Here is a 24274-nt window from a genome sequence, read left to right as displayed (position 1 = left end):
AGCTATTAAAATGCTATTAACTGATTATTATTTTGTCTCTCTTCTTGGCCAGCTAAAATCTGCTTCTTCCTGCCACCTTTCATTTATATTTCTGATTACTTCAACTATAGATGGAGTAAAAGTAGAAGAAAAGGCTGTGACCTAGTGGCATGTTTCCCCCAGTATAATGTAGAAGGATGCCTCTCCTGCTTAAGCTGCTCTTTTACTACTGGGAGAAAGAGAATGCTTTTGCGGACAGGTCCTCAGGATGTTAGATTTCAGGTCTGATGTCATCATTTGGAGAAATTAATAAAACCAAGGACACTATTCTTGTTGGTTAATGAGGGTCCTTTCTACAATAGCTGTAGTGTTGGTATGGATAAGCTGGATTGGATCCCTGGTTCCCCACTGATTTGGGGGAGACTTTATTGTTAATGTAAGGCAATATATTTCACTGCTGCTTTCTAGTGTTGAGTTGCTGTAGATGTAAGGAGAACTGATATAGTTAGGCAGGTCTGGTTTACTAATTACAAGTTAGTTTGAGTATGATAATCTTTTGGGACCATCTAAGCTGTTGTTACTATATCTGTTACTGTACCTATTCTAATTCATTTTGCCTTCCTGTCTTCAAATGACAGGCTTCAAATGAAAGCCTCAGGCTTCAGCAAAACAAAGCTCAGTGAGCCAAATAGGATGGCACTTCTTTTAGAAGTGAAATTGAATTTAAATAGGAGCTACTGCCATGTTCTGGGGAAATGCTGCTTCATGTCTTAGAAGCAATGTACAGTTTGAATGTTGGAATAGAACAGCCTGATGAATTCAACAGGGAAAAACGTATCTTTTCAAGTCACTGCATTAGCTGGAAGTGATGCCGGCTTATCTTTAACAAGAGCTTGTTTTAATCACTTCTTTTAGGTGGAACCGACAGGTATAATTTTTGTGCCATCCTGAGAACCCTGGCTGACTGCTTGTTGAGATTAAAGTACGCACGCTGACCAAAATGATCCTCCTGAGCTATCTGCACAAACTGTTTATTAATTTTTTTTTTTTTTTCTTTAAGCCTGGAGTAGAGGTGAGCATTCCCTTCAGTTAATGTGAGTCTCTCTGTATTTCCAGCTGGCCCGTGCCGATTCAGTGGTGCTCAGTGGCACATGCAGAATGTCCTTAAAGACTCTGTGGAGAGCTCCGATGATGAATTCTTCGATGCACGAGGTCAGTACACGTTTTTGTCCTCCCCTCCCCGTTCTTTACCCAATTTTGCAGCAAGTAACTAAGCTCCTTTGGGGATGAACTGACAACACTGTCCTCATTAGACTGAGATCTGAAAACACCCCATCAGATCTCTCAAGGATTTCTGAACGGGCCTAAATTTACAGGAGATGGGTGAAGTGCTGGGGTGGATGAGCGAGCTGCCCCAAACTGCATCTGGCATCAGAAGCAGCATGACTACAACAGTACAGAGCTTCATGGGGACTCCTGGGCCCAGCTTGTTTACAGGTCAGGTAGTATATGATGTTATAGTTGGAGTGCTCTTGATTAGAGTTCCTGGTGAAGGCGATGAGTGTCTCTGTTACTGATGGCCAACTTTTAAAAGGAATGGCCTAGATTTTTTCCCTCTGGCAAAACCTTCACTGAAGTGACTGGGACCTTTGCTTGTTCAAGAAGCAGCAATATCTGAATGCTTGTGGATTTAATCAGCTGAATCCAAAATGCAATGCTCCCTACAACATCTGATGAGACCCTGAATCTTGGCATGCTCTTTATCATGCCAAGTTTTGCTCTGAAGAGGGAGTAAAGTTTGTAGGTTGTGTGCACACACAACTTCCCACCTACAGTAGGAGTTGAGGCCTCTGGTTTTGGTTTTGTTTGCAGGAGCGAAACCTAGTGCTTTTCTGATGTGTTTCATTTGCTTTTCTGAAGAGAATAACCAGCAAAGGAGCATTAATTCTGCTACTACCATGAAATCCTGTAGGATCTTTAATAGTGTAGGCTGTTGAGGTCAGACTGAGCTGTGTCCGTATGTCGTCATGTTACTTGGAAGTCAGGAGTGAAGGGTGATGGAATAAACTTGTTGAATGTCCTTTGGCTTTTGTAGCAAATTGGTTCATTAAGTACAGGGCAATCCCCATGGCTTTGAGCAACCTCATTTAGTGAAAGATGTCTGTGCCCATGGCAGGAGGGGTTGGTCTAGATGTTCTTTAAAGGTCTCTTAAAACCCAAACAATTCTATAATTATAGAATTGAAAAGGAGATGGATTCCCTTCCCCCCCAAATATTTGTTGAGACTTCTTTTCTAGTTTGAAGTAAACCTAAACCGAAGTGGAAAACTCAACAGTCCCATGGGAAACTCAGGTTGGGTTTGGATGTGCTTTTTATTTTTAGTTTGGTTGCTTCATTGACAGCACACTCAGCAGATGTTCTGCAGATATCTAAGGGTAAAAACATTTGCATGAGTGAGATTGTCACTCAGTTTCTCCCTCAGTTGATATTTATGGTACAGAGAGAAAATCCTCTCCCTTCTGAGCATTCTGTTCTTGAATGAGGCCTGTTCCTGAGCAAATTAATTTTCTTTTGTAGGACTGCATTGTCTTCAGTCTCATTGCTGTGTGCTGGTTTGATGTCTGGAGATGCATGGTGGTGTTGCAAATGACAGTTGGTGTTTTTAAGGCAGTATTTCACATTAAATGTCTGCTGTATTGCGGTGAACTTCATATTTCATCATGTTTTAATTTTCTTTTTGGGTGGAATTGTTGCAGGAATGGTTGGTGACTGACTCTTGTGTTTGCATGCTGGCATAAGCTTGAGTTGAAATTCAGCATGAAGGAGTTGTTATAGCAGGAGCTTTTTAGTTGCTTTAAAAATGCAGAGGATAGGAGGCAGGCAGTGAAACAGCTTTTATGGGGGAATCAGCTCTGTGCTCTGAAGCAACTTCACTGACAACTCACTGATTTATTTCTGTGAGGCTGAATTTGCAATATTATTTTCCTAAACAAGCTATTTTTGCAGAGGCATAATTAATATTAATCAGATTACTACTGCGTATTATTCAAAATACAAGTTTGTTTCCTTCCATCCAAGGATGCCTCGACTTCACTTTATCTTCTAGTTGCTCTGACGATGATGGTGACTTTTTCTGACGGTGGACCACTTGTTTTCCATTTTCCTTTCTGTAAATTGCGTACTGTAGCTATAAAATTTGACTTGAAAGACAAGCTGCTTACATGAGTTAGATTTTTTTTTTTAAATTTTTTTTTTGTCACACTTTGTATGCAACAGCCTCAATCAAACGGGAAGAAAAGTTTTCAAAATAAAATGGAGTTTGAAAACGTGGCACAAAATTCTGGCCTTGCCTGGAACACTACAACTGTCCATTGAAATCGGGCAGTTCCAAATGGAGATGGGTATTGGAATAGTGCCTTTATGAAAGTCAAATGATTTGTGTTTGGTTGGTCAGGTATAGCAAGAGGAAACTATCTGATGGGGTTTATTCAGGAAGTCTGGTGAAATGATTTAATGGATCCTTCTGTCTCTAGAATCTGTGAAATTGACTGTGGACTTCATGTTCTTTCAGAAAGATGCTTGCATCCTCTTGATTTACCACAGCTAGAAATTGTTGTCAGGATATGCAGGGATGCAAAAAGGAAGGCCAAGGCCCTGTTGGAACTAAATCTGGCGAAGGAAGTAAAAAAGAACAAGGGCTTCTTCAAGTATATCAGTGGTAAAAGGAAGACTAGGGAAAATGTGGGACCTTTGATGAATGAAGTGGGAGCCCTGGTGACAGAGGCGGCAGAGAAGGCAGAGTTACTGAATGCCTTTTTCACTTCAGTCTTTACTGCTAAGACTACTACTCAGGAATCCTAGACCCTGGAGATAAGCAAAAAAGCGTGGAGGGAGGAAGATTCCACTGTTTGATGAGGTTTGGGTTAGAGATCATTTGGCTGAACTGAACACTCAGAAATCCGTGGGCCCTGATGGGATGCACCTGCAAGTGCTGAGGGAGCTGGCTGATGTTGCAACACCTCTCTCCATCATTTTTGAAAAATCATGGAGAACAGGAGAGGTGCTGGAGGACTGGAGGAAGTGTCACCCCGGACTTCAAAAAGGGCAAGAAGGAAAACCCGGGAAATTATAGGCAGATCAGCCTCACCTCCATCCCTGTGAAGATGATGGGACAGCTCCTTCTGGAGGCCATCTCCAGGCACATGGATGAAAAGAAAGTTATCAGGAGTAGTCAGCATGGATTCACCAAGGGGAGATCATGCTTCACCAACCTGATAGCTTTCTATGATGGAGTGACTAGCTGGGTAGATGAACGGAGAGCGGTGCACGTGTTTTACCTTGACTTCGGTAAGGTTTTTGCCACTGTCTCCCATAACATCCTCATAGTGAAGCTCAGGAGATATGGATTGGATGAGTGGACTGTGAGATGGATCGAGAACTGGCTAAGCAAGAGAGCTCAGAGGGTTGTGGTCAGTGGCGCAGAGTCCAGTTGGAGGCCTGTATCTAGTGGTGTTCCCCAGGGATCAGTACTGGGTCCGGTTTTGTTCAGTATCTTCATCAATGACCTAGATGAAGGGTTGGAATGTACCCTTAGCAAGTTTGCTGATGTTACAAAACTGGGAGGAGTGGCTGGTACACCAGGAGGCTGTGTTGCCATTCAACGGGATCTGGACAGACTGGAGAGCTGGGCGGAGGGGAACCTCAAGAAATTTAACAAGGACAAGTGTAGAGTTCTGCACCTGGGGAGGAACAACCCCATGCACCAGTACAGGTTAGGGGTTGATCTGCTGGAAAGCAGCTCCATGGAGAAGGACCTTGGAGTCCTTCTAGACAGTAAGTTATCCATGGAACAGCAATGTGCCCTGGTGGCCAAGAGGGCCAATGGTATCCTGGGGTGCATTAAGAAGAGTGTGACCAGCAGGTCAAGAGAGGTTATCCTCCCCCTCTACTCTGTGCTGGTGAGGCCTCATCTGGAGTATTGTGTCCAGTTCTGGGCTCCCCAGTTCAGGAGAGACAGGGAACTTCTGGAGAGTCCAGTGGAGGGCTACGAGGATGATTAAGGGACTGGAACATCTCTCATATGAGGAAAGACTGAGAGACCTGGGGCTGTTTAGTCTGGAGAAGAGAAGGCTGAGAGGGGACCTTATCAATGTCTATAAATATCTGCAGGGTGGCTGTCAGGAGGATGGAGCCAGTCCCTTTTCAGTAGTGCCCAGTGACAGGACGAGGGGCAATGGGCACAAACTGCAGCACAGGAGGTTCCACCTCAACGTGAGGAAAAACGTCTTTACTGTGAGGGTGATGCAGCACTGGAACAGGCTGCCCAGAGAGGTTGTGGAGTCTCTTTCTCTGGAGACCTTCAAAACCCGACTGGACGTGTTCCTGTGCAACCTGCCCTGGGTGATCCTGCCTTGGCAGGGAGGTTGGACCAGATGATCTTCAGAGGTCCCTTCCAGCCTCTGCCGTTCTGTGATTCTGCATAGGGTGCTGCTCTGAATGGGGTCCATAATGTGAAATTGTTGCAATTTCATCATGTTTTTAGGACTATGACTTTTCTAGAAAATGAGGTTGAAGAGCAAAGCTGAGGGAGAGTCATGTGTATTCAAATATGTATCTTCCCATATGTGAATAAATAATAATAAAACCCTCTAACCTCCCTTTTAGATGATGCTCCCTGATAGCTGACACTTAAGAGCATGAAGCCAAAAGTTGATAATGAAAAGAGATCTCAGCAGCATGTACTGACATTGCAGTGAGACTGCCATTGCTAGTCAGGCCTCTAAAACATGCCATGTTTACCACTCCAGATCCCTGGTGTAAATAGTAGCCAAATGTAGTCATGAAAGAAGCATAATTTGGCTTTAGCAACAGGAGATCTAAGAACAAAATAAGCGCAGGAAACTGGCCAAAGGTAGGCTCAGTCTGGAGTTGTATCCAAAGCAGCTAATCATGGAAGTTGCTATTTTTTTGTTGAAGTCAGTGAATAAATGTAGAAGTGTGGAAGAAGGATGCATGTGCATTAAGAACAGAAACTGTTGTGTGGTTTGATGTATGTATGCGGGAGGGGGAGTTGCAGCATTGTTGGTAGGCATTTGTTAGTTTTGGTTTCATGTGATACAGAAGCAGGGAATACTGGTTTTGACAAACTGTATGCCTTTTCCCTCCCTTGGTCAGTGTACTGCTTCCTAAACAGGCTGTAAGCATTTATTTTAACAGTTGCTGTGTAACTCTTCTCATTGAGTCCATGTACTGCAAACTAGGTTGCATTCATGCTCCTAAATGAACAATTCCACTTCTTTTTTATAACTTAAGACTCCAATCACTAGTATGAAGACAAATATAATTTTTTTTCTTCTTGTTATGACTTTATTACCTTGATTAATTTTGTTCTTGGTATCTTGATTTTGTGCTAAAAAAATTGCTCCTCTTATTTCCCTGCCCTTTTTGGGGTGTTTATGCGCTGTTGACAAGTCTAGCAACTTGCAGCTCTAATTTCAGCACAGAGCCTACTGGCTGGAGCAGCTGGCAGAGGGAAGCACAAGGAGCAATGTGTGGAAGTTAAAACAAAACAAAGCCAGTGTATCTAAGCATCCACCTACCTACTTATCATGAGTCTTTTATCCATGCCCAGTGGTCTGACAGAAATGTTCCCTACAACATTTGAGTTCTGGTACAAGTTCTCATTCAGCAAATGCTTTCCTTCATACCACCTCACAAAGTTAGCAAGACGTCCTTTCCAGGAATGGAAAGACTTTAAAGATATGTCTTGGGAATAATGTGGAAAAGACATGGCAAAACTGATTAAGTTGGATCGCGCCATGTGACAGAAAGGTGTGATTGTCTGACTTAAAGACTGGTCCCATTTGGGCAGTGGACTCTTCATAGGAGGCAGTATGAGGAAGTGGTTAAACAATAGATGTACTGTGGGTACATACAGTCTATTTTAGGGCACTGATTTTCAGAGTGTCATAAAACTATTAACTTGATTTCTAGGTTTTCATTTTTCCAATTGTAACCTATGAGAAGTCTTTTCTGGCAGGTGACTAGAAGTTAGAGTGGTATTAAAGTACCTGGGAGGTGATTTCAGGCTTTTGTGGACTCCTTCAGAAGAAGCAGAGTTAACACTTGATATCAGGTTTGTAATAAGATGCGAATCGTAATATTGCTGTTTGCCTGTAGCCACTTTCTGACTGACTTTGAATTCAAATGACCTCTGACTTAAACAGTTATTCTGGATTTAAACTAGTCCAGCAGATGAGAGTCTGACCTATCAGAAACATACCTTCTTCGTAATTTCTTTATCTCTGCGTTAGGCTCCTGATTTAGAATGTGAGGACACTTCCTAAGTGTAGCAATGTTACAGTCAAAAGCATGCTGACAGCTTTGCTAAAGATTGAAGAGCTGGCATGGAATACAGCTGAGTTTATTTAATCTGCATAAAAACTTTTGTCATTGTTTTTGCCTTCTTAAAATGACCCTTACGGCACTGTCTTCTGTATTACTGTGTTTGTGTAAAGCTGGAGCCAATGGATATGTGCTATATATTTCAAGCCAAGCTCTGTGTGTGCTTTCTCAAAATTCTTATTCATGAAAGAGGCTATGGTAGCTCTCTGGTAATTAAGAGCTACTCTTAATTTGCTGCACCTTCCTCTCCTGAAAATATATCCACCAGTCTCATTTATTGTCTCATTTATTTAATTTTAAAATGCTCTGCTGAGCAACTTGAATATTGTTTGGAAATGCTGCCAATGAACTAAAGGGGAAGTTTGGGAGGCCTAAGCACTCCTCAGTGTGTTTGTGCTTTCAGGCAAAAGTGTCATGTAAAATTCTATTGTGCTTAGAAAAAAGCCTCCCAAGGTGTGAGGATGCTGACCCTCATTCACTGAATTACAAGAATTTTAAGAAAAGGCTGTGTTGGGAAGATGGCTTGTGAATGTTTTAATGTCAAGGTACCTATCTTTCTCTGCCTCAGTTTTTAGTGGGTGTCATTTCCCTCCACCACTGCTCCCCACCCCGAGTTTAAACATCTATGGAAGGCACTTCTGCAAGCGTGTTGTCTTCCATGCGATACATTCATTGCTGATGATATGTGGTTTACCATCTGTTTGGAAGAGACCCAAATGCTTGATGTTGCTACTGCTGCCCTGCATCTGTGGCATTAGAGTAGCTCTTTGTCTCTGGTGTTTGTAGTATATTATATCTGCGGACTGCACTCATAGTTCTCCATTGCCTTGTCTACCTACAGGACTGTTCAAGAGACAAATACAGGTATTAAGGTTTCCAGATATTTCTGTGCATACTGGAGGCAGCAGTCTTTTAAAACTCCCTTTTCATAAAGCTTTCATAAATCTTTTTTAGCTGTTGCCTAAAACAGATAGCTAGTCTCTATTCTTAGTTTCAGATACTTAGCTGTGTCATTTAAAGCCAGTGCAGTGTCTTTTGTCAGATGGCAGATTTGATGCTGAAATGGAGTTTTTCTATAGCAGACATTGTCATATCATGACATAGCAGTTTCAATATTTTGATGCTTTGAAAATGTATTTAAATTCTTTTATTGTTGATCAGTGCGAAGTGCTATGAGTTTATCCAGAGTGTCATCAATTCTCGTAATGTGTGGTATGTTTCCCATTTTGTTTAGCGTAGGTGATGATACTAATGTATAAGCAGTAATTTATTAATGCACTAGATTCACACAATGCTTCAGAAATGTGAGGAAAGATATCCTCTTCCTGGAGTTCATGCATGTTGGAGAAACCTTATAGTTCACTGAAGTTAATCCAGATTCTTTTTGGGTAAAAAAACCCCTATCAAACTGACTGCTTAAGTACTATAAACTTGAGGTGCCTGGTTTGAAGTTTGGTTTTTTGGGGTTTTTTAAGTCTATTTTTTCAGAGTACCCAGGCTCTGAAAATCAAAAATATGGTTGTTATATGAATTGAGAATGCTCAAATTGGAAAGATTTGGAAGAAGAAGGATGAAATCTTAATCTTCACTTTTGAAAAGCATCCTGTGCTCCCACCAAGCTCTTTTTCCTCTTCATGCTTGAGAATATTCTCTACATTTCTGTCAAACTGAAGTGATTCAAAGGCTTATGCAGCCTTCCCTCCCAAAACCTTGCTCACTCTGTACTTGCCTAGAATAGGGTGTAGCAGGACTTGGGCCTCATTTTTTGTCAGTAACAGTTCTGGACTCAGTATGCTATATTCCATGTGCTAGCCAACGCTGGGTAGGCTGTGAGTCTACTGCAGTGGCAAATTTTATCAAGAACGCTTTGTATATAATGCATTGGATTTTGGAATGGAGAAGACAATCCCAAATCTTTCTTGTCCCAGTCTACTGCCTCCATTATTTTAATTCCTCTTTTCTGAGACAAACTACTTCAAAATCAGAATGTCTGTGCAATGATTTTTCCATTTCTGATGCTGTCCACTGTCTCGGCTCTTCTATGGCAGGATGATTTCCAAAGCTTGGAAGGAAGATGGTAAGTGTGCATGTGTAATATTTTACATAGTATATTTTAAATATATTTGGGAGAAATGTCACGATACTCCTAGTTTTTGAGTACAGAATGCTGTATGTAAAGTATATTGATTTAGTATTAATACAGCTGTCATTAAATACTTCTTAATTTTTTTAATCTCAGGAGCAGTTTATGTAGTCTGAAACGCTTCTAATGACAGTGGCTATCCTTTTTCTAATTGTTACTTGAAATAAAAAGTGACTGCTATGTGTAGATAATGAACGACATCTGTTACTGACTTGTTAATCCTCTAATAACAGACTTTTAGTGAGAGATAATAATTTAATATGTGATAAACTGCTTATGTGCTTCAAAATTAAATGTGTATTGGAGACATCTAGGCATAAAGAGAATGAGAGATGGTGCTCTGTTCCCACTGGTTGTTCATAAATTTTTGGAAGAGTGGAGGGAAAAAGGTAATATTTTATGGGAAATTCCTATTTGAGATGGTTGAGACTTCAGTTTTTCTGTTCTTTATGCTGGGAGCCGGGCTTTCTCTTAAGTTTAAACATGTAAGGAAGGAAAAAAGAATCACACAGTCCCATGTTTTTATACTGATGTCCATCACTGGCCTCACTGAAGGAAAGTGGAGGCTTCCTCAGCGGTGTGCTAGTCCTGATTCCCTTGCAAGTGTTTTGGTAAAGACAGCGAAGCAGGAGGTCAGTTTTGATGTGCTTGTACAGCACCAAGGTGATGTTTTAGCCTAACTGGTCAATTATGTGTTTGTATCATCAGATCCCAGCTACTAGAACCTTGCATCTCTTCATGAGTCTTGAAGGAAAAGTAGAACCCAGTTTTGAAGAGGATGCAAGAAGGATGCCATTACTTTGTGCTTCCAAAAATTTTTTTAAAGAGAATTCTGACAGAAGCCTTTTGCTGTTTTTTCTGTTTCTGAAAAAAAGCTGAAATGGTGGATAGTTTTCAGTACCAGCTCTTAGAAAGATGATCTGGGAAGGGGGAGTGAGCTGTCCATTCTAAGAGAGAGTCCTTGTGAGGCGGAAGTGAAGATTACTAAATTGATATTATCAACCTGCCTTCCAGTCTGGCAGCAAGCTTCGAAAAATCCAAATTGTTTGAAGGAGAAGATGGTATTAGTGGATTACCTGAAGGATGACAGTACTGCATTTATATTCTGTAACGTACTAGTGGGAACACAAACTTTTATGTTTGCTGTCTTGTGTATTAATAATAGGGCATAGGTAGAAAACCTTCTCTGGTATAGATTATCTCATTTTTGGCTTTTTGCACTTACTTTCAGTTTCTTGTTTTCTGGTGCTGCTGCCTGTAAACCATGTAACAGTGACCAGGATGTTCTGTCAATCTGATTAGCATCAGCACTTAACAAAGAAAAAAAAAAAGTAAGAGTAGGACATCTATGAGAGGTAAAGAAAGGAAAGGAGGATTTGGTGTTCTGTTATTTTTGTGCATGTACTCTTTCATAGAATCATAGAATATCTGGAAGGGAGCCATAAGGATCATCAAGTCCAACTCCCTGTTCCTCACAGGACTACCTAAAACCAAATCCTATGACTAAGTGTTGTCCAGATGTTCCTTGAACTCTGACAGGCTTGGTGCCATGACCACTTCCCTGGGGAGGCTGTTCAGGTCACCAGCCACCCTCTCACTGACGAACCTTTTCTTTATGTCCAGTCTGAATTTCCCCTGATATAGCTTCATTCCATTTCTTTGTGTCCTGTCACTGGTCACCAGAGAGAGGAGAACTGCACCTCCTCCTCCGCTGTGCCCCAAACAGTCCTTCAGGAATAATGGAGTGTTTAAATGTCAGGCAAATAAATGTTCACAAAAGCATAGATGCTGGCAAGAGAGGCAGGAGTTCTTTGTGTGATGAGGGAGCTTGTATCTTTGGTAGAGGAAAGCATATGTGTGGGCTGAAGTAATTGGTGTTATCAGTGGATTAAACGTAGCACCAGAGAAACCGCAGGAGTTTGTGCTGGAGTGAGGAGAACCTGTCCAGGAGAGAGCTGTGGCTTTCACCTCCTAGAAATGAAGTAGCTTGATACCTTTATTCTGTCTCCAGCATCACATTTCCTGTAATGTTTCTTCCCTCTATTTCTCACCCATTCTCTGTTATTTATACAGAGAGCTTCATCAGTGCTTGATGTTCTTGCAGCTGAAAGGACTTTCTGCACAGTGCAGCTGGAGTACTGTGTTTCTTTATGGGAGAATTCGGAAGCTATCCCAGACTCTGTGTCTACCCATGTGTAATTTGCACTTTAGAGACAGCCTGAAGTAGGAGACAGAGGGCACAACAGTGGGCACAATTAAAATGTAACATTAGTGAGCTGCTTTTGCATTCTGGAAAACAGCTGGGGTCAAACCCCAGTTCCTCAAACAAAAGAAATTTCTGACAACCTTGTGAACAGAGAATCAAGCACCTGTGTTTGAGATGGAGCAGCTGTACATGTTTTGACTGTTAATTCATCTGCCTTGCCTAGCTACTTAATTTAGTGACATCCACAGGGAAAGGGAGAAGTACTGTTTTACTGTTTTCTTTTGCCCAACTTTCCTTTGTTTCTTGCTTTTCATGTGGCATGCTGTAAGCTAGGCAGAGAGTTCGTTCTCAGTTCGTAGCAGGACTGGGTTATGCTTCCATGTTGCAAACTTTAGGCTTATTAGATTTTTTTTTTTTTTTTTTTTTTGCTTCGGTGCTAGCAGATTTTCCTCAAGTAAATGATGATCACTAAAAATATTATCTCTGTGTATTACATGTCCTACCAACATGAACTTCCAGCTGTGTGTGAACAAGGTAAGAAGCTTTTCACAGTTTGACCAGATGAGGGATGGAAGGAAAGATTCGAAGTCATCCTGTGTTTGCTGGCAAGGCAAGGAAAAACTGAATGGCTTTCCCAGGGTCAGGCAGGACCCCAGGTGCCGTGATGGCCAGAGCAAGCGAGCCCAGGTCTTTTGAGTAAGTCAGCCGCCTTAGATGTGCGAGCACCCGCTGTGTCCTTTGGCCTTCGAGTGTATTGTGCTGCCATCACCTCAGCAGCGGAGGGGTGGGCATAAGTAAACACATGAGGAGAGGAGGAGGAATCTTTTGCTTAGGTGCATACTAATGGAAACACTGTGCTAAAGGTTTAAATGGGAACAAAAGCTCAAGCCCAGATTTGTGTACTTGGAAGCCCTTTGCCTGTTAGAGCTTTAGAGAGGAATGGCCCAGGGATAAGGGGCCAGCCCTTGCTAAATTAGAGGGCTATGCTGATTTCGGAGAACTGTGTGGCATGAAGACTACTTGAGGTAAATGTGAAGGCCTTTCAGCAGCACTTGTCTTTGTTCCTGCTGTTTGAAATATCCTTTACCCAAACCACCTATGCTGTATTGAGCTCTTCAGCACTGATCTTTGTTTACAGTAAGCAGAGAAAAAACTCCCCTCTGTAAACAGTTATTCATATTAACATTCATTCTATTTAACTTAAAAAATCAGTGGGTTTTTCCATAATCTCCTCAAAGCATTTAAATGGAAGACAAAAATCATTATCAATAATAACAAGAGGCAAAAGCTCATGACTCTTGCTGCAAAATGTTGGTGAGTTAGGCGTAGGGGCTACTATGTATTTATATCCTGAGTGTGAAAAACAATCTTGCTCTGCTTGAAGACAGATTATACTTGAAGAAAGAATTTCGGCTACATATTCTTTTCCAAGTATAGCAACCTGTTGGTAGTCGTGGATATACTCAAGATGTCCTACTGGTTTTCGTCTACAAAAATGTTCATTGCACTCAGAGCAGCAGTAGTGATCCCAGTTAGCCGGCTTTCTAGCCAAATGCGGTTCAAAATCCATCTCAGTTACAGTGCGTATAAATCACTGTGGTTTGTGTAAAATGCAAATTTTTAAGCTTGTTTTTTATTCTTAATGCAGAATTCCTTTCTTGCAGATGCATCTATCTCTGAGTGACTTTTAGCTCTATCTTGTCCCTAAACCTTCTCTGTAACCCTTCTAATAATTTGCTGTGACAACCTCTTACATAGTGTTGGTTTGACTGAAGATTGCCCAAGACTTGTTTCTTTAACCAAAGGTACCTTAATAGTTTATGCTACTAGTGAATGTGCTAGTTAGGAATATTTCTGCTTTGAAATTTTTCATGCCCATATGAAAACTGGTTTAAGAAAAAAAGCAAGAGGAGATGTACTGAGGTCTCCGCTTGCCCTTCTAGCCTTGCCCTTCTCATAATTACTGTGGAAGTTCGAAGTGGAGGCAGAAAACAGAGACCACTGAGGCTGTGCTCAAGTGTTATTCTTCCTGCATGTGCTGGCAAAGCATGCTGAATGTGTTATGTATCACAGGTTTTTTTCTGGTCTTTTCACGTTGATAGCTTTGTAGAGAATGTTAAGTCTTTTGGTTGTTGAAGTCTGATTTGACAGCCACTGAATTGACATACATTTCCTAGCAATCAGGAAAGACTTAGTACTGTAACACTCCTTCCTCAAGTTTCTCTGGGATGGGTGAGCAGTGTAGTCCCTGATAGTTCTTCATCCAAGTCTGTATCTGTTCCTTCTGAACGGGAAGAAACTAACTGTTTTGTTGCTCTCCTGGCAGTTTATCAATGACCTGGATGAGGGGATCAAGTGCTCCCTCAGTAAGTTTGCAGACAACACCAAGTTGGGCAGGGGTGTTGATCTGCTGGAGGGTAGGAGGGCTCTGCAGAGGGATCTGGACAGGCTGAATCGATGGGCCGAGTTCAGGTTTAATAAGGCCAAGTGCCGGGTCCTGCACTTGGGTCACAACAACCCCATGCAATGCTACAGGCTTGGGGAGGAGTGGCTGGAGAGCTGCCCGGCGGAAAGGGACCTGGGGGTGCTGGTTGACAGCCATCTGAATATGAGCCAGCAGTGTGCCCAGGTGGCCAAGAAGGCCCGTAGCATGCTGGCTTGTATCAGAAATAGCATGGCCAGCAGGAGCAGGGAAGCAAGTGTGCCCCTGTGCTTGGCACTGGTGAGGACGGCACCTTGAATACTGTGTTCAGTTTTGGGCCCCTCACTACAAGAAGGACGTTGAGGTGCTGGAGCGTGTCCAGAGAAGGGCAACAAAGCTGCTGAGGGGTCTGGAGCACAGGTCTTATGAGAAGCAGCTGAGGGAGCTGGGGGTGTTCAGTCTGAAGAAGAGGAGGCTGAGAGGAGACCTTATCACTCTCTACAACTACCTGAAAGGGGGTTGTGGCGATGAGGGTGTTGGTCTCTTCTCCCAAGTAACTAGTGATAGGACAAGAGGAAATGGCCTCAAGTTGCGCCAGGGGAGGTTTAGATTGGATATTAGGAAAAATTTCTTCACTGAGAGAGTGGTCAGGCATTGCAACAGGCTGCCCAGGGAGGGGGTGGAGTCGCCATCTCTGGAAGTGTTCAAAAAATGTGTGGATGTGGCACTTCAGGACATGGTTTAGGGGACATGGTGGTGTTGGGTTGATGGTTGGACTTGATGATCTTAAAGGTCTTTTCCAACCTTAATGATTCTGTGATTCCTGGGACTGAGACTAAACTGGGATTGATGAAAAAGTCGGAATTTTTAGGCTACACTGTTCCCTCCCAAATACATTCCTAAACTGTTCAAACCTGAACAGTTGTGTACGAGCAACACTGAAGACTAGAGCCTGCTTTAATTGCATTTTAGCCTACAGGAGAATTAGGTGTTTGTTTCTGAAAAGGTTACTCTTTGCTGAAAGAGAACAAGAGTTTCACACTTGCAAAGGTGACTGTTAAACTTGCTACCTACAAACAGATCTTCTACCAGATTACAAATCCAACCAAAATACCCTGGAAAGTTCAAATCTCTACTACTTAAGGACTGGTTGTGCCTGACTGCTGCATCTGTGAAATAGGAAAGAGAATGCTGGTTCTTCTACAGAGAACCCACCAAAACAGAGAGATCCCACATCCACAGAGATCCCACTAAAACCTGTAAGGCATTTGCCATGCGTTCATGTCACTGCAAAAACATGATCACTTGTAGATGAAACATCAGATTTCTTAAGTGAAGCTATATGCAAAACGTGAGAGTGTTTAGGCTTTCTACTTCAAGCTTCTCATTTCCAAACGGAATGCATTTCCAAATGGAATGCATTTCCAACCTCTTTGAAATCCATAGGTTCTACTATAATACAAACAGTAAGCAGTTTTAAAAGTACAGCTACATGTCAACATGTTGCTAACTAGTGATACTTGATGCACGAAAGTACCCTATCATTTAACTGCACCATGCCTCTGGTCACAGAAGGTGAAAGTTACAGCTGAATAGATCTTCACAAAAATGGTCAGGGTATGATATTCCACTGTTTAACTAGCATTTTTTCCTCAGATTTGAAAAGCTTTTCAAAGAAGCCTTCACATTCCCATTTGGCCATTTTATCAGACTTCCAAAACAGACAAGCAGCTCACCCCCCCACCCCAAAAACCTTTAAGCAGAAAAAAGTTCTTCCAAAACACAGCCCTAGAGGCATACCTATTTCAGTTGCTTTCAGTTCTTTTTTACTGGTATAAATGCATGTTGCACGCATCTACCGATGTTAAAAGCCATCTGCTATGCTGCTCATTTGTCTTGCAATGCCAACACTGAACTTTGTTCAAGAGGAATGAAGGAGGAAAAAAGAAAACCATTATCACCCTGTGTTGTCTGTGGATAACGTCTTACCTGTCAGCCAGACATTCGCCACTGCTAGGCCTTAAAGAGGTCTTGAGGGCTATGTTCCTTCTACATTTCTGCTAATTTGAACATTTTTCTGTTTGTGTTTGTGTGACCGTACTGAAGAGCCGGTATGAGGCTTAAATGGCCAAGACACTTCTTGTTACTTACTCCCAATTGGCAAATGGGAACAGCAAGAAGTAGTAAGCATAAATCATCACTGAAAATGCCCATCATTCTCAGACGGATTTTAAAACCACTTGATGCCTGGGGAGGGAAGAGGCAAAAAACACTTCAGATTTGGTAAATAAGCAGGAGGCGAGGGTTACAGCATCATCAATTAAAAAAGCTTTCAACTTTTCTGGTAAAATTATGTTCCCATCAGCTGAGTACTAGAACAACATGCATGAATCTGGGGCATCCCTTGCACCAAGAGTTTCTAGCACCGAGAAACTTTGGTGAATTGCAGATGGTATTTCAGGGAAAAAGATTAAGAAATTCAAAGACTAAATACATTAAATTTATGGTAGAACAAAGTCGTCATCATCAATATTTCAGCCTTTAAGGTACAAAACAGTCAAAATTCCTGAGATTGAAAGTGGATGCATTTTATTAGGCTTAACAGTTTTGGGCTTTTAGCTACACTAGATTGTTGTACTTTTTAAATACAACTCATTTTGTTAACAAAGAAGCTAGACGCTTCAATCTAAGACAATGACAAGAGTCCATGATTGCAATTTTAAAGAAAATAAGAAAAATATAAACTATCACAAAACTTTAAATTAAACCACTTGAAGCACTAACATCTTGTTAATTTGATTGTGACAGTGCCTATCAAACCTAATGAAGGTTAACAAAATTTTGTGAGTTAACTATTAGGAAAATTGGAGCAACTAGCCCAAAAAGTACTATACATAACTGACACAGATGTAATGTTTATAATTAATTGAATGGTGTTTTTTAAATACTAGTTCCATATGCACAGTGTTTGAGGAGCTTCTCTGTAATGCCAGCTGTTTGTTTGTTTTCACATTGCTGTTCTGTGAGCAAACATTATTTTAGCCAAGAAACAGAATTGTCCAATAGCTGAAAAATAGTGAAAGACTTAAGTGAATTTGTGGCTTTCTGGGCCACAAATTGGGAATTCTCAAGAATCCCAATACCAATTTTGCTACAGTTTGGGTGTGGAGGGCATAATCTCTGCATTCCTCAAGACTCTGTGACACATGGACGCTGTGGTGGGCTGATGTGAGTGGCAAAGACTGGGGTCCCAGGTGAAGCATGTGAGTGGTAGAATTTGGCTTGCAGTTAAGGGTTCTAGCAAAAAGACCTCGGCCTCGGGAGTGAGTTCTCACTTTACAAAGCCTCCCTGAAGTACAAGTGTTCTGGCTATAGGCATAAGATACATACACAATGTTCTGTAGTATTTTTGGTATTTGAGGTTGACATGGCTGTTTCTTTTAATGTATATCGTGACATTGCAGTTCACTGGAGTGGGTTAGAGTAAGGGCTACCTTTGAGTGTTATTTGTCCCTCTTTACAGCGACTTGCTCCTAAGTTCTTTAGTGTGTGCTTTGTTGTGCGTATTGAGGATCACTATCACTTCATGACATGCCCCCACACCACAGTTTCCTCCTGAAATTTCAGTGAGCTCCTCGTAGGCATAGGGGCGTGCTTGGCTGGATACAATCCTCATAGCTGTTCAGCTTCGTAGATGCAGATAACATGAATGCAGTGTCCAGCTCCGTGCTGCGTATACCTGCTGAAGCTTGTGAAGGTAAACCAGTTCCAACATAGATCAATGACAGCTAAAGGCATATGGGAAGTAAGGAGAGGAACAATAACAGAAGGAAGGATAACTTAAGCCCTTCTAAGGAAACAAGGAGTACTTTGTATCCCTTTGTCTTCTCATAAAGAAATTGTAGGATGAAGTAACTTTTTGTAAGGATAAACTGCATCTGGTGCTTTTACTTGCCAAAGGCAGTAAATAGCAAGAGAAGACTCCAGTGCTGTGGAGTGAAATTCCATTCGACAATGTAGATTGTTTATGGATGTCAGGACTGTCTGTGAAATCAGAACACCTTGGAGTCTGTCTTGGTTTGTGTTACGAAAAACAGTTTGACCTACATCTAGCACTGTAGACAGTGGCTTGCAGCGTTCAGTCCTTGTGCCTTCCCAGGGGTGCAGAAGCCAGCAACTTCTTTCTGCTCCTGACACTTTTCTGTGCCTCTTTAAGTAACGTAGGCTTGAGATGTGATAATATATTTTGTGCTAAAAAAAGTAAAGCAGAGACTTGACATTTTTGTATGCAGTCTGGTAAGGAGATAGAATACCTTTTATTTGTAAATATTTTTTTCCCTTTCATTGATGGTACTTGCATGAGGTTGAAAGTCATAACAAAATTCAGAGTGAATTGTTACCCCATTTTCCCTTGCTTATGTGTACATTTAAGTGAATTTGCTTTGAAACTTTACTTTGAAAGGCAGTGATGCATGTTTTTATCCTTTTATGTAGTGGTCTACAAGTCATAAAATTGCTCTGAAAACTCATGGGTCCAGATACCCAGTTAAAACTAACCACAAACCTTGTTTACTCAATTATCTGCATCAGTTTATTCTAGTTGTCTTCCTGACTTAGGTGTACTACCACATGCTTTTGGCTATATTGTCTGGCTGTTTTTTGGGTTGCCGAGAAACATTATATATGGGCAGTGGCCTACACATATCACAGAATCAATCACTAGGTTGGAAAGGACCTTCAAGATCATCAAGTCCAACCATTAATCCAGCGCCACCATGTGCCCTAAACCATGTCCTGAAGCGCCACATCCACACGTTTTTTGAACACTTCCAGAGATGGCGACTCCACCCCCTCCCTGGGCAGCCTGTTGCAATGCCTGACCACTCTCTCAGTGAAGAAATTTTTCCTAATATCCAATCTAAACCTCCCCTGGCGCAACTTGAGGCCATTTCCTCTTGTCCTATCACTAGTTACTTGGGAGAAGAGACCAACACCCTCATCGCCACAACCCCCTTTCAGGTAGTTGTAGAGAGTGATAAGGTCTCCTCTCAGCCTCCTCTTCTTCAGACTAAACAACCCCAGTTCCCTCAGCCACTCCTCATCAGACTTGTGCTCCAGACCCCTTGCCAGCTTTGTTGCCCTTCTCTGGACACGCTCCAGCACCTCAACATCCTTCTTGTAGTGAGGGGCCCAACACTGAACACAGGATTTGAGCTGCGGCCTCACCAGTGCCGAGTACAGGGGCACAATCATTTCCCTACTCCTGCTGGCCACACTATTCCTGATACAGACCAGGACACTGTTGGCCTTCTTGGCCACCTGAGCACACTGCCGGCTCATGCTCAGCCAGCTGTCAACCACCACACCCAGGTCCCTTTCTGCCGGGCTGCTCTCTAGCCACTCCTGCCCAAGCCTGTAGCGTTGCATGGGGTTGTTGTGGCCGAAGTGCAGGACCCGGCACTTGGCCTTATTAAACCTCATACAGTTGGCCTCTGCCCATCGATCCAGCCTGTCCAGATCCCTCTGCAGAGCCCTTCTACCCTCCAGCAGATCAACACTCCCGCCCAACTTGGTGCAGACTTACTGAGGGAGCACTCGATTCCCTCATCCAGATCATCAATAAAGATATTGAACAAGACCGGCCCCAGAACCGAGCCCTGGGGAACACCGCTTGTGACTGGCCGCCAGCCGGATTTAACGCCGTTCAGCACAACTCTCTGGGCTTGGCCATCCAGCCAGTTCCTCACCCAGTGAAGAGTAAACCTGTCTAAGCCACGAGCCGCCAGTTTCTCCAGGAGAATGCTGTGGGAGACGCTGTCAAAGGCTTTACTAAAGTCCAGGTAGACAACGTCCACAGTCTTTCCCTCATCCACTAGGCGGGTCACCTGGTCATAGAAGGAGATCAGGTTGGTCAAGCAGGACCTGCCTTTCATGAACCCATGCTGGCTGGGCCTGATCCCTTGGTTGTCCTGCAGATGCCCTGTGAGCACTCTCAAGACCAACCGCTCCATAATCTTCTCCGGTACAGAGGTCAGGCTGACAGGCCTGTAGTTCCCAGGATCCTCCTTCCGGCCTTTCTTGTAGACAGGTGTCACATTGGCAAGCCTCCAGTCTTCTGGGATCTCCCCTGTTAACCAGGACTGCTGATAAATGATGGAGAGTGGCTTGGCAAGCTCCTCCGCCAGCTCCCTCGGTACTCTTGGGTGGATCCCATCAGGCCCCATAGACTTGTTGGTGTCCAGGTGGTTTATCATGTCCTTGACTGCTTCCTCCTGGATTATGAGGAGTACATTGTGCTCTCCATCCCCGTCTTCCAGCTCAGGGGGCTGAATACCCTGTGGATACCTGGACTGGCTATTAAAGACTGAGGCAAAGAAGGCATTAAGTACCTCAGCCTTGTCCTTGTCCTTGGAGACAATGTTCTCCGCCATATCCAGTAGGGGATGGAGATTCTCCTTGCCTCTCTTTTTGTTGTTAATATATTTGTAAAAACATTTTTTGTTATCCTTTACGACTGTGGCCAGACTGAGCTCTAGCTGGGCTTTTGCCTTTTTAATTTTGTCCCTGCTTGACCTAACGAGATCCTTGTACTCTTCGTGAGTCCTTGTTAGTCTGCTTTGAAACAATTGGGAACAGTGCCACTTGAAGACGTCACCCAATTCAGAGTGCCAGCAGATGATGAGGTGAGACAGAGAATGTTCAGAGGTGGTTAATGCTTGTGGGAGCAGTTGATACTGATGAACATCATAGCTGTCCACCAGACCACAAGTGTTTGAATGTGGGTATTCTGTACCGTTGTGCAGTTGCACTAGGTTAGTTTCTCATGCTTGTCCTTAAGGGTTGTCTTTCCTTATTATTTAGTCTGGAGAAAGAGGTGTGGCAGAACTCCAGTTTGGAAAGCACACGTGTATTTATAAAGGAAGTTCATGCCTGGGTAGTTAGTAAGCTCGCTAAGTAGAGGGAGCAAAGTTGGTCAGGAACTTGACTGTTTTCTTTAGACTGTGAGGGGAAAGGGGGTCCTAAAACTGATAGGAAGGCTGGGAGTGATCCACATCCTCCCCTCTGAATGGGCATAGGGACAGGGTCTGGAGTGCACTAGGCACCGGTGCCTGGGACTAAATACTATTGTATTCCAGACCACATTTAATATTTTCTGTCCAACTCAGAAAGCCAATAGAAATGAGAAACAGAGTCTGACCTCTAATCTTATTTCATCTTTCTGCTAAACAGTAAGGCCATCTGGAATGCCTGGCTTGGTAAATGATGTAACAGCAAAAGCAAGAAGAAAATACTAGATCTAAATGCTCAAACAATTTTGGAGGCCTGTTTCTCTGCAAGAGACAGTTCTTCAGCATCCTTTTGATACAATGCCTAAGTGCTAAAGCCAGTACTGGAGCAGATCCTTACCTCAAAGCCGGCTGTCTAAAATACTGCTGAAAGGCTGTCCAGCCTCTTCCTGCTGGATGAAGCAGGTCTTTTAGGAGGCACACTGACGAAGAAGACTAAAAGAGCTGCCTCCTCTGCGTTGACACCAAGGACCTTAATTGCCTCGTCTTGCCTTCCCTCGTTTCACTTCATGGTAACAGTTAACGCAGAAGGAGCTGGTCCCACAGTGGGCCAGCTGCGCCTGAGCTTTAGGCGGGGGTTTCAGTTGCTGACTTGGTCACAGGAGGTGCAGAATGTCCTTGGGGTGGCTCAGTCCATCTGCAGTGGCTGTGGCAGGGTGCCACCAAGCTGCCTTCAGCCAGCGTGTCAGGGTGCTCCAGAGCCACCTCATGGATTGTTCACTCCCTCCATACAGAACTTCAAATAAATCAGCCTTTGTGAGAGAAAGTGGCAAAAACCTGAGCAAAATGGTATTCTAAGTGGTTGATTTTCTTTGCCTTGGGGAGCAGTGGAGATTGCATCAAGTTCAGTACGAGCTTTGCTGGATACAGCTTCTCTGGTAAATCTGACAACTGACCTTTATGAGTGTTTGTTTCTAAAAGTTAGGGCTTGCGGGGAGATAAGATATGGTGATGACTATGAAGCGATTTAAAAGCCTTTATACAGATCTGTTTTCCTCCTCCTCAGTACCAAGGCGTCTCTAAATGAGAGAGGTACATAGGAAAGAGCATGGAAGAACATAAATTTTAAAATCACTTAGAGGCCCACTGCAAGGCCTGGTTGCCAACAAACATTTCTTTTTGTTTGAAAATGTGGGTCATTTTAGCCAGAAATGTTCTGGCCAAGTTCTTCTGTGTTTATTCCCATAATAGAGCCCTTCTCTCTACAAAAGGCAGTAAGAGAGGGCAGAATTTGACCCATTCTCTGAATCTGCCTTAACAAGTAAAGGACTGTGATTTGTGTGTGTGTACTCACCCTAGGTACAAAGACCTTTCTGGGCTGTATACAGCCAGGCTGAAATGCTTTTAGTAAATGTATTCAGAAAGGATTAATGCACCCTTCTTGCCAAACAGCTATTAAATTGAAGGAAAATGTTTTCCTACAGCTTCTAGGCCTGTTTGGTTTTTGGGGTTTTTTTGGGTTTGTTTTTTTTTTTTTTTGAGAGAATATCTATGGTTGTGTTTTGTGCTTTCAGCTTTTCCCACGCCCCTCCCTGGATAGGATCCCAATAAGAGAGATGGATGGGCTTGGTGCCATTCCATTAAGTCTCTGTGTCCTTGAATTAAAATTTAAAGCTTTGTGTAGCACAGGTGGCTTTGATAAAAGGGGGAAAAACATGCTTTGAAAAGCCTTAAACTGGTCTGTGTGTCCATTCTTCCCTCTGCTCTGCCTTTTGAATGTTCTGAAGTAAAAGTAAAAAAAAAAAAAGTTTAAAAAAATTACAATTTTTTTCCAAGGGGGGGGGGCAACAATTCTGACTAATTCTGTTACTTGATATTAAAGACTCAAAGTGATTTATTATAAACTTTGTTTTTAAGTGACTGCTGAAGGTAAGAGCAAAGATTCAGGCAGTCCTTTCTTTTCCATGGTGTCCCTGCACACAATATAGGAAACATGTAGGTATGCTGGAGGGCATATCAGTAAGCAAGAAGCTTTCCTGGAGAGTCCTGCATGTGCTAATCTGTTATATATTCCCATTACGCACCATGATGAGTGTTTATTTCTCTCTCAATTACTAGTTCTCACCCTGTTTTTTTTTTTGTCTTGTTCATCACTGCAACTTACTCTGTTTTCCTTTTTCCTCCTACAGAAGATATGGTGGAAGGAAAAAGTGCCATTCTTATAGGCATGAGCCAGTGGAACTCAAACGACCTTGTTGAGCAGATAGAAACAATTGGGAAGCTGGAAGAAAATCAAGGTAATGTTTAGCTTGCCTTATATATTAATTTAAAGTTAACAAGAAAATCTGGCTACTGAAGCCATTAGTTGTCAGATATTATGTAAATACTCAACAGAAATATCATTTACAGCATCCCATAGTTAAAAGATTCACATAGACATGTAAGTAGAATTTTAGTGTGTGGAAATGAGTTTCAATGATCTCTTTCAGGAGGAAACTTCTTCTCTGGCAGGCCAGATAATACAAATGTATTGACTTCAGTGGGAAGTCAATGTTGGACTCAGCTCAATAGCTATGAAATAGATTATAAGACCACAACTTATGTTTTGCATGTTTCCTGTAATCAACATATATGAGACTTTTTGTTCATTATCACTGGGTTATTTTGCTCCTTAAAGTCAGCAAATTATCTGGAATTTTCAAGGGGACACATACTTTCAGGAGTATTTAGGGCCAGTTTTAGGGAAACATTTAGGTAACTATGTGCCGTTGAAATGAGTGGGAAATGGGCACTGATACACCAGTGAGAATCTGGGACCTAGGACAAAGGACTGAGCAGTCTTTCTTTAAATTGTTACTTTCGTTCCTAAAATGCCTAGTCATTTGAAAATTAAAATTACCTCATTGACTTTAGGGAGAAAGAAGGACCTAACTTCCTTATACATTGGTGGTATGGAGCTTATGTATAATGGTGTTATTTTTGTGTAATTGTTAGTTAGTCTAGCTTTTAAAAGAATTTTTAGGATTTGTCCATTTTAAGAGTCTATTCAGGAGGCTTTTCTTTATGGAGTTGCTACATGTAGTCTATCCTGAAGATAGCTATGGACAGTTCTA

At 42.4% G+C, this 24274-nt stretch overlaps 1 protein-coding gene across 1 annotated transcript in view; it reads left to right on the top strand.

Moving 5' to 3' along the window:
- PITPNM3 (PITPNM family member 3) overlaps window positions 1-24274 on the top strand; it is a gene marked incomplete at both ends in the record, with an annotated part of 148888 nt that overhangs the window by 34826 nt on the left and 89788 nt on the right. The window contains 2 exons of the mRNA XM_082008708.1: window positions 1096-1191; window positions 23351-23458. Of these exons, the coding sequence (XP_081864834.1) occupies window positions 1096-1191; window positions 23351-23458 (204 nt within the window). The remainder of the gene's footprint in view (window positions 1-1095; window positions 1192-23350; window positions 23459-24274) is intronic.

Source organism: Phaethon aethereus (genome assembly GCF_964289735.1).
Source record: "Phaethon aethereus genome assembly, chromosome: 19".
Taxonomy (NCBI): domain Eukaryota; kingdom Metazoa; phylum Chordata; class Aves; order Phaethontiformes; family Phaethontidae; genus Phaethon; species Phaethon aethereus.
The sequence above is the reverse complement of the archived record's forward strand: the minus strand, read 5'-3'. Positions and strand labels throughout refer to the sequence as shown.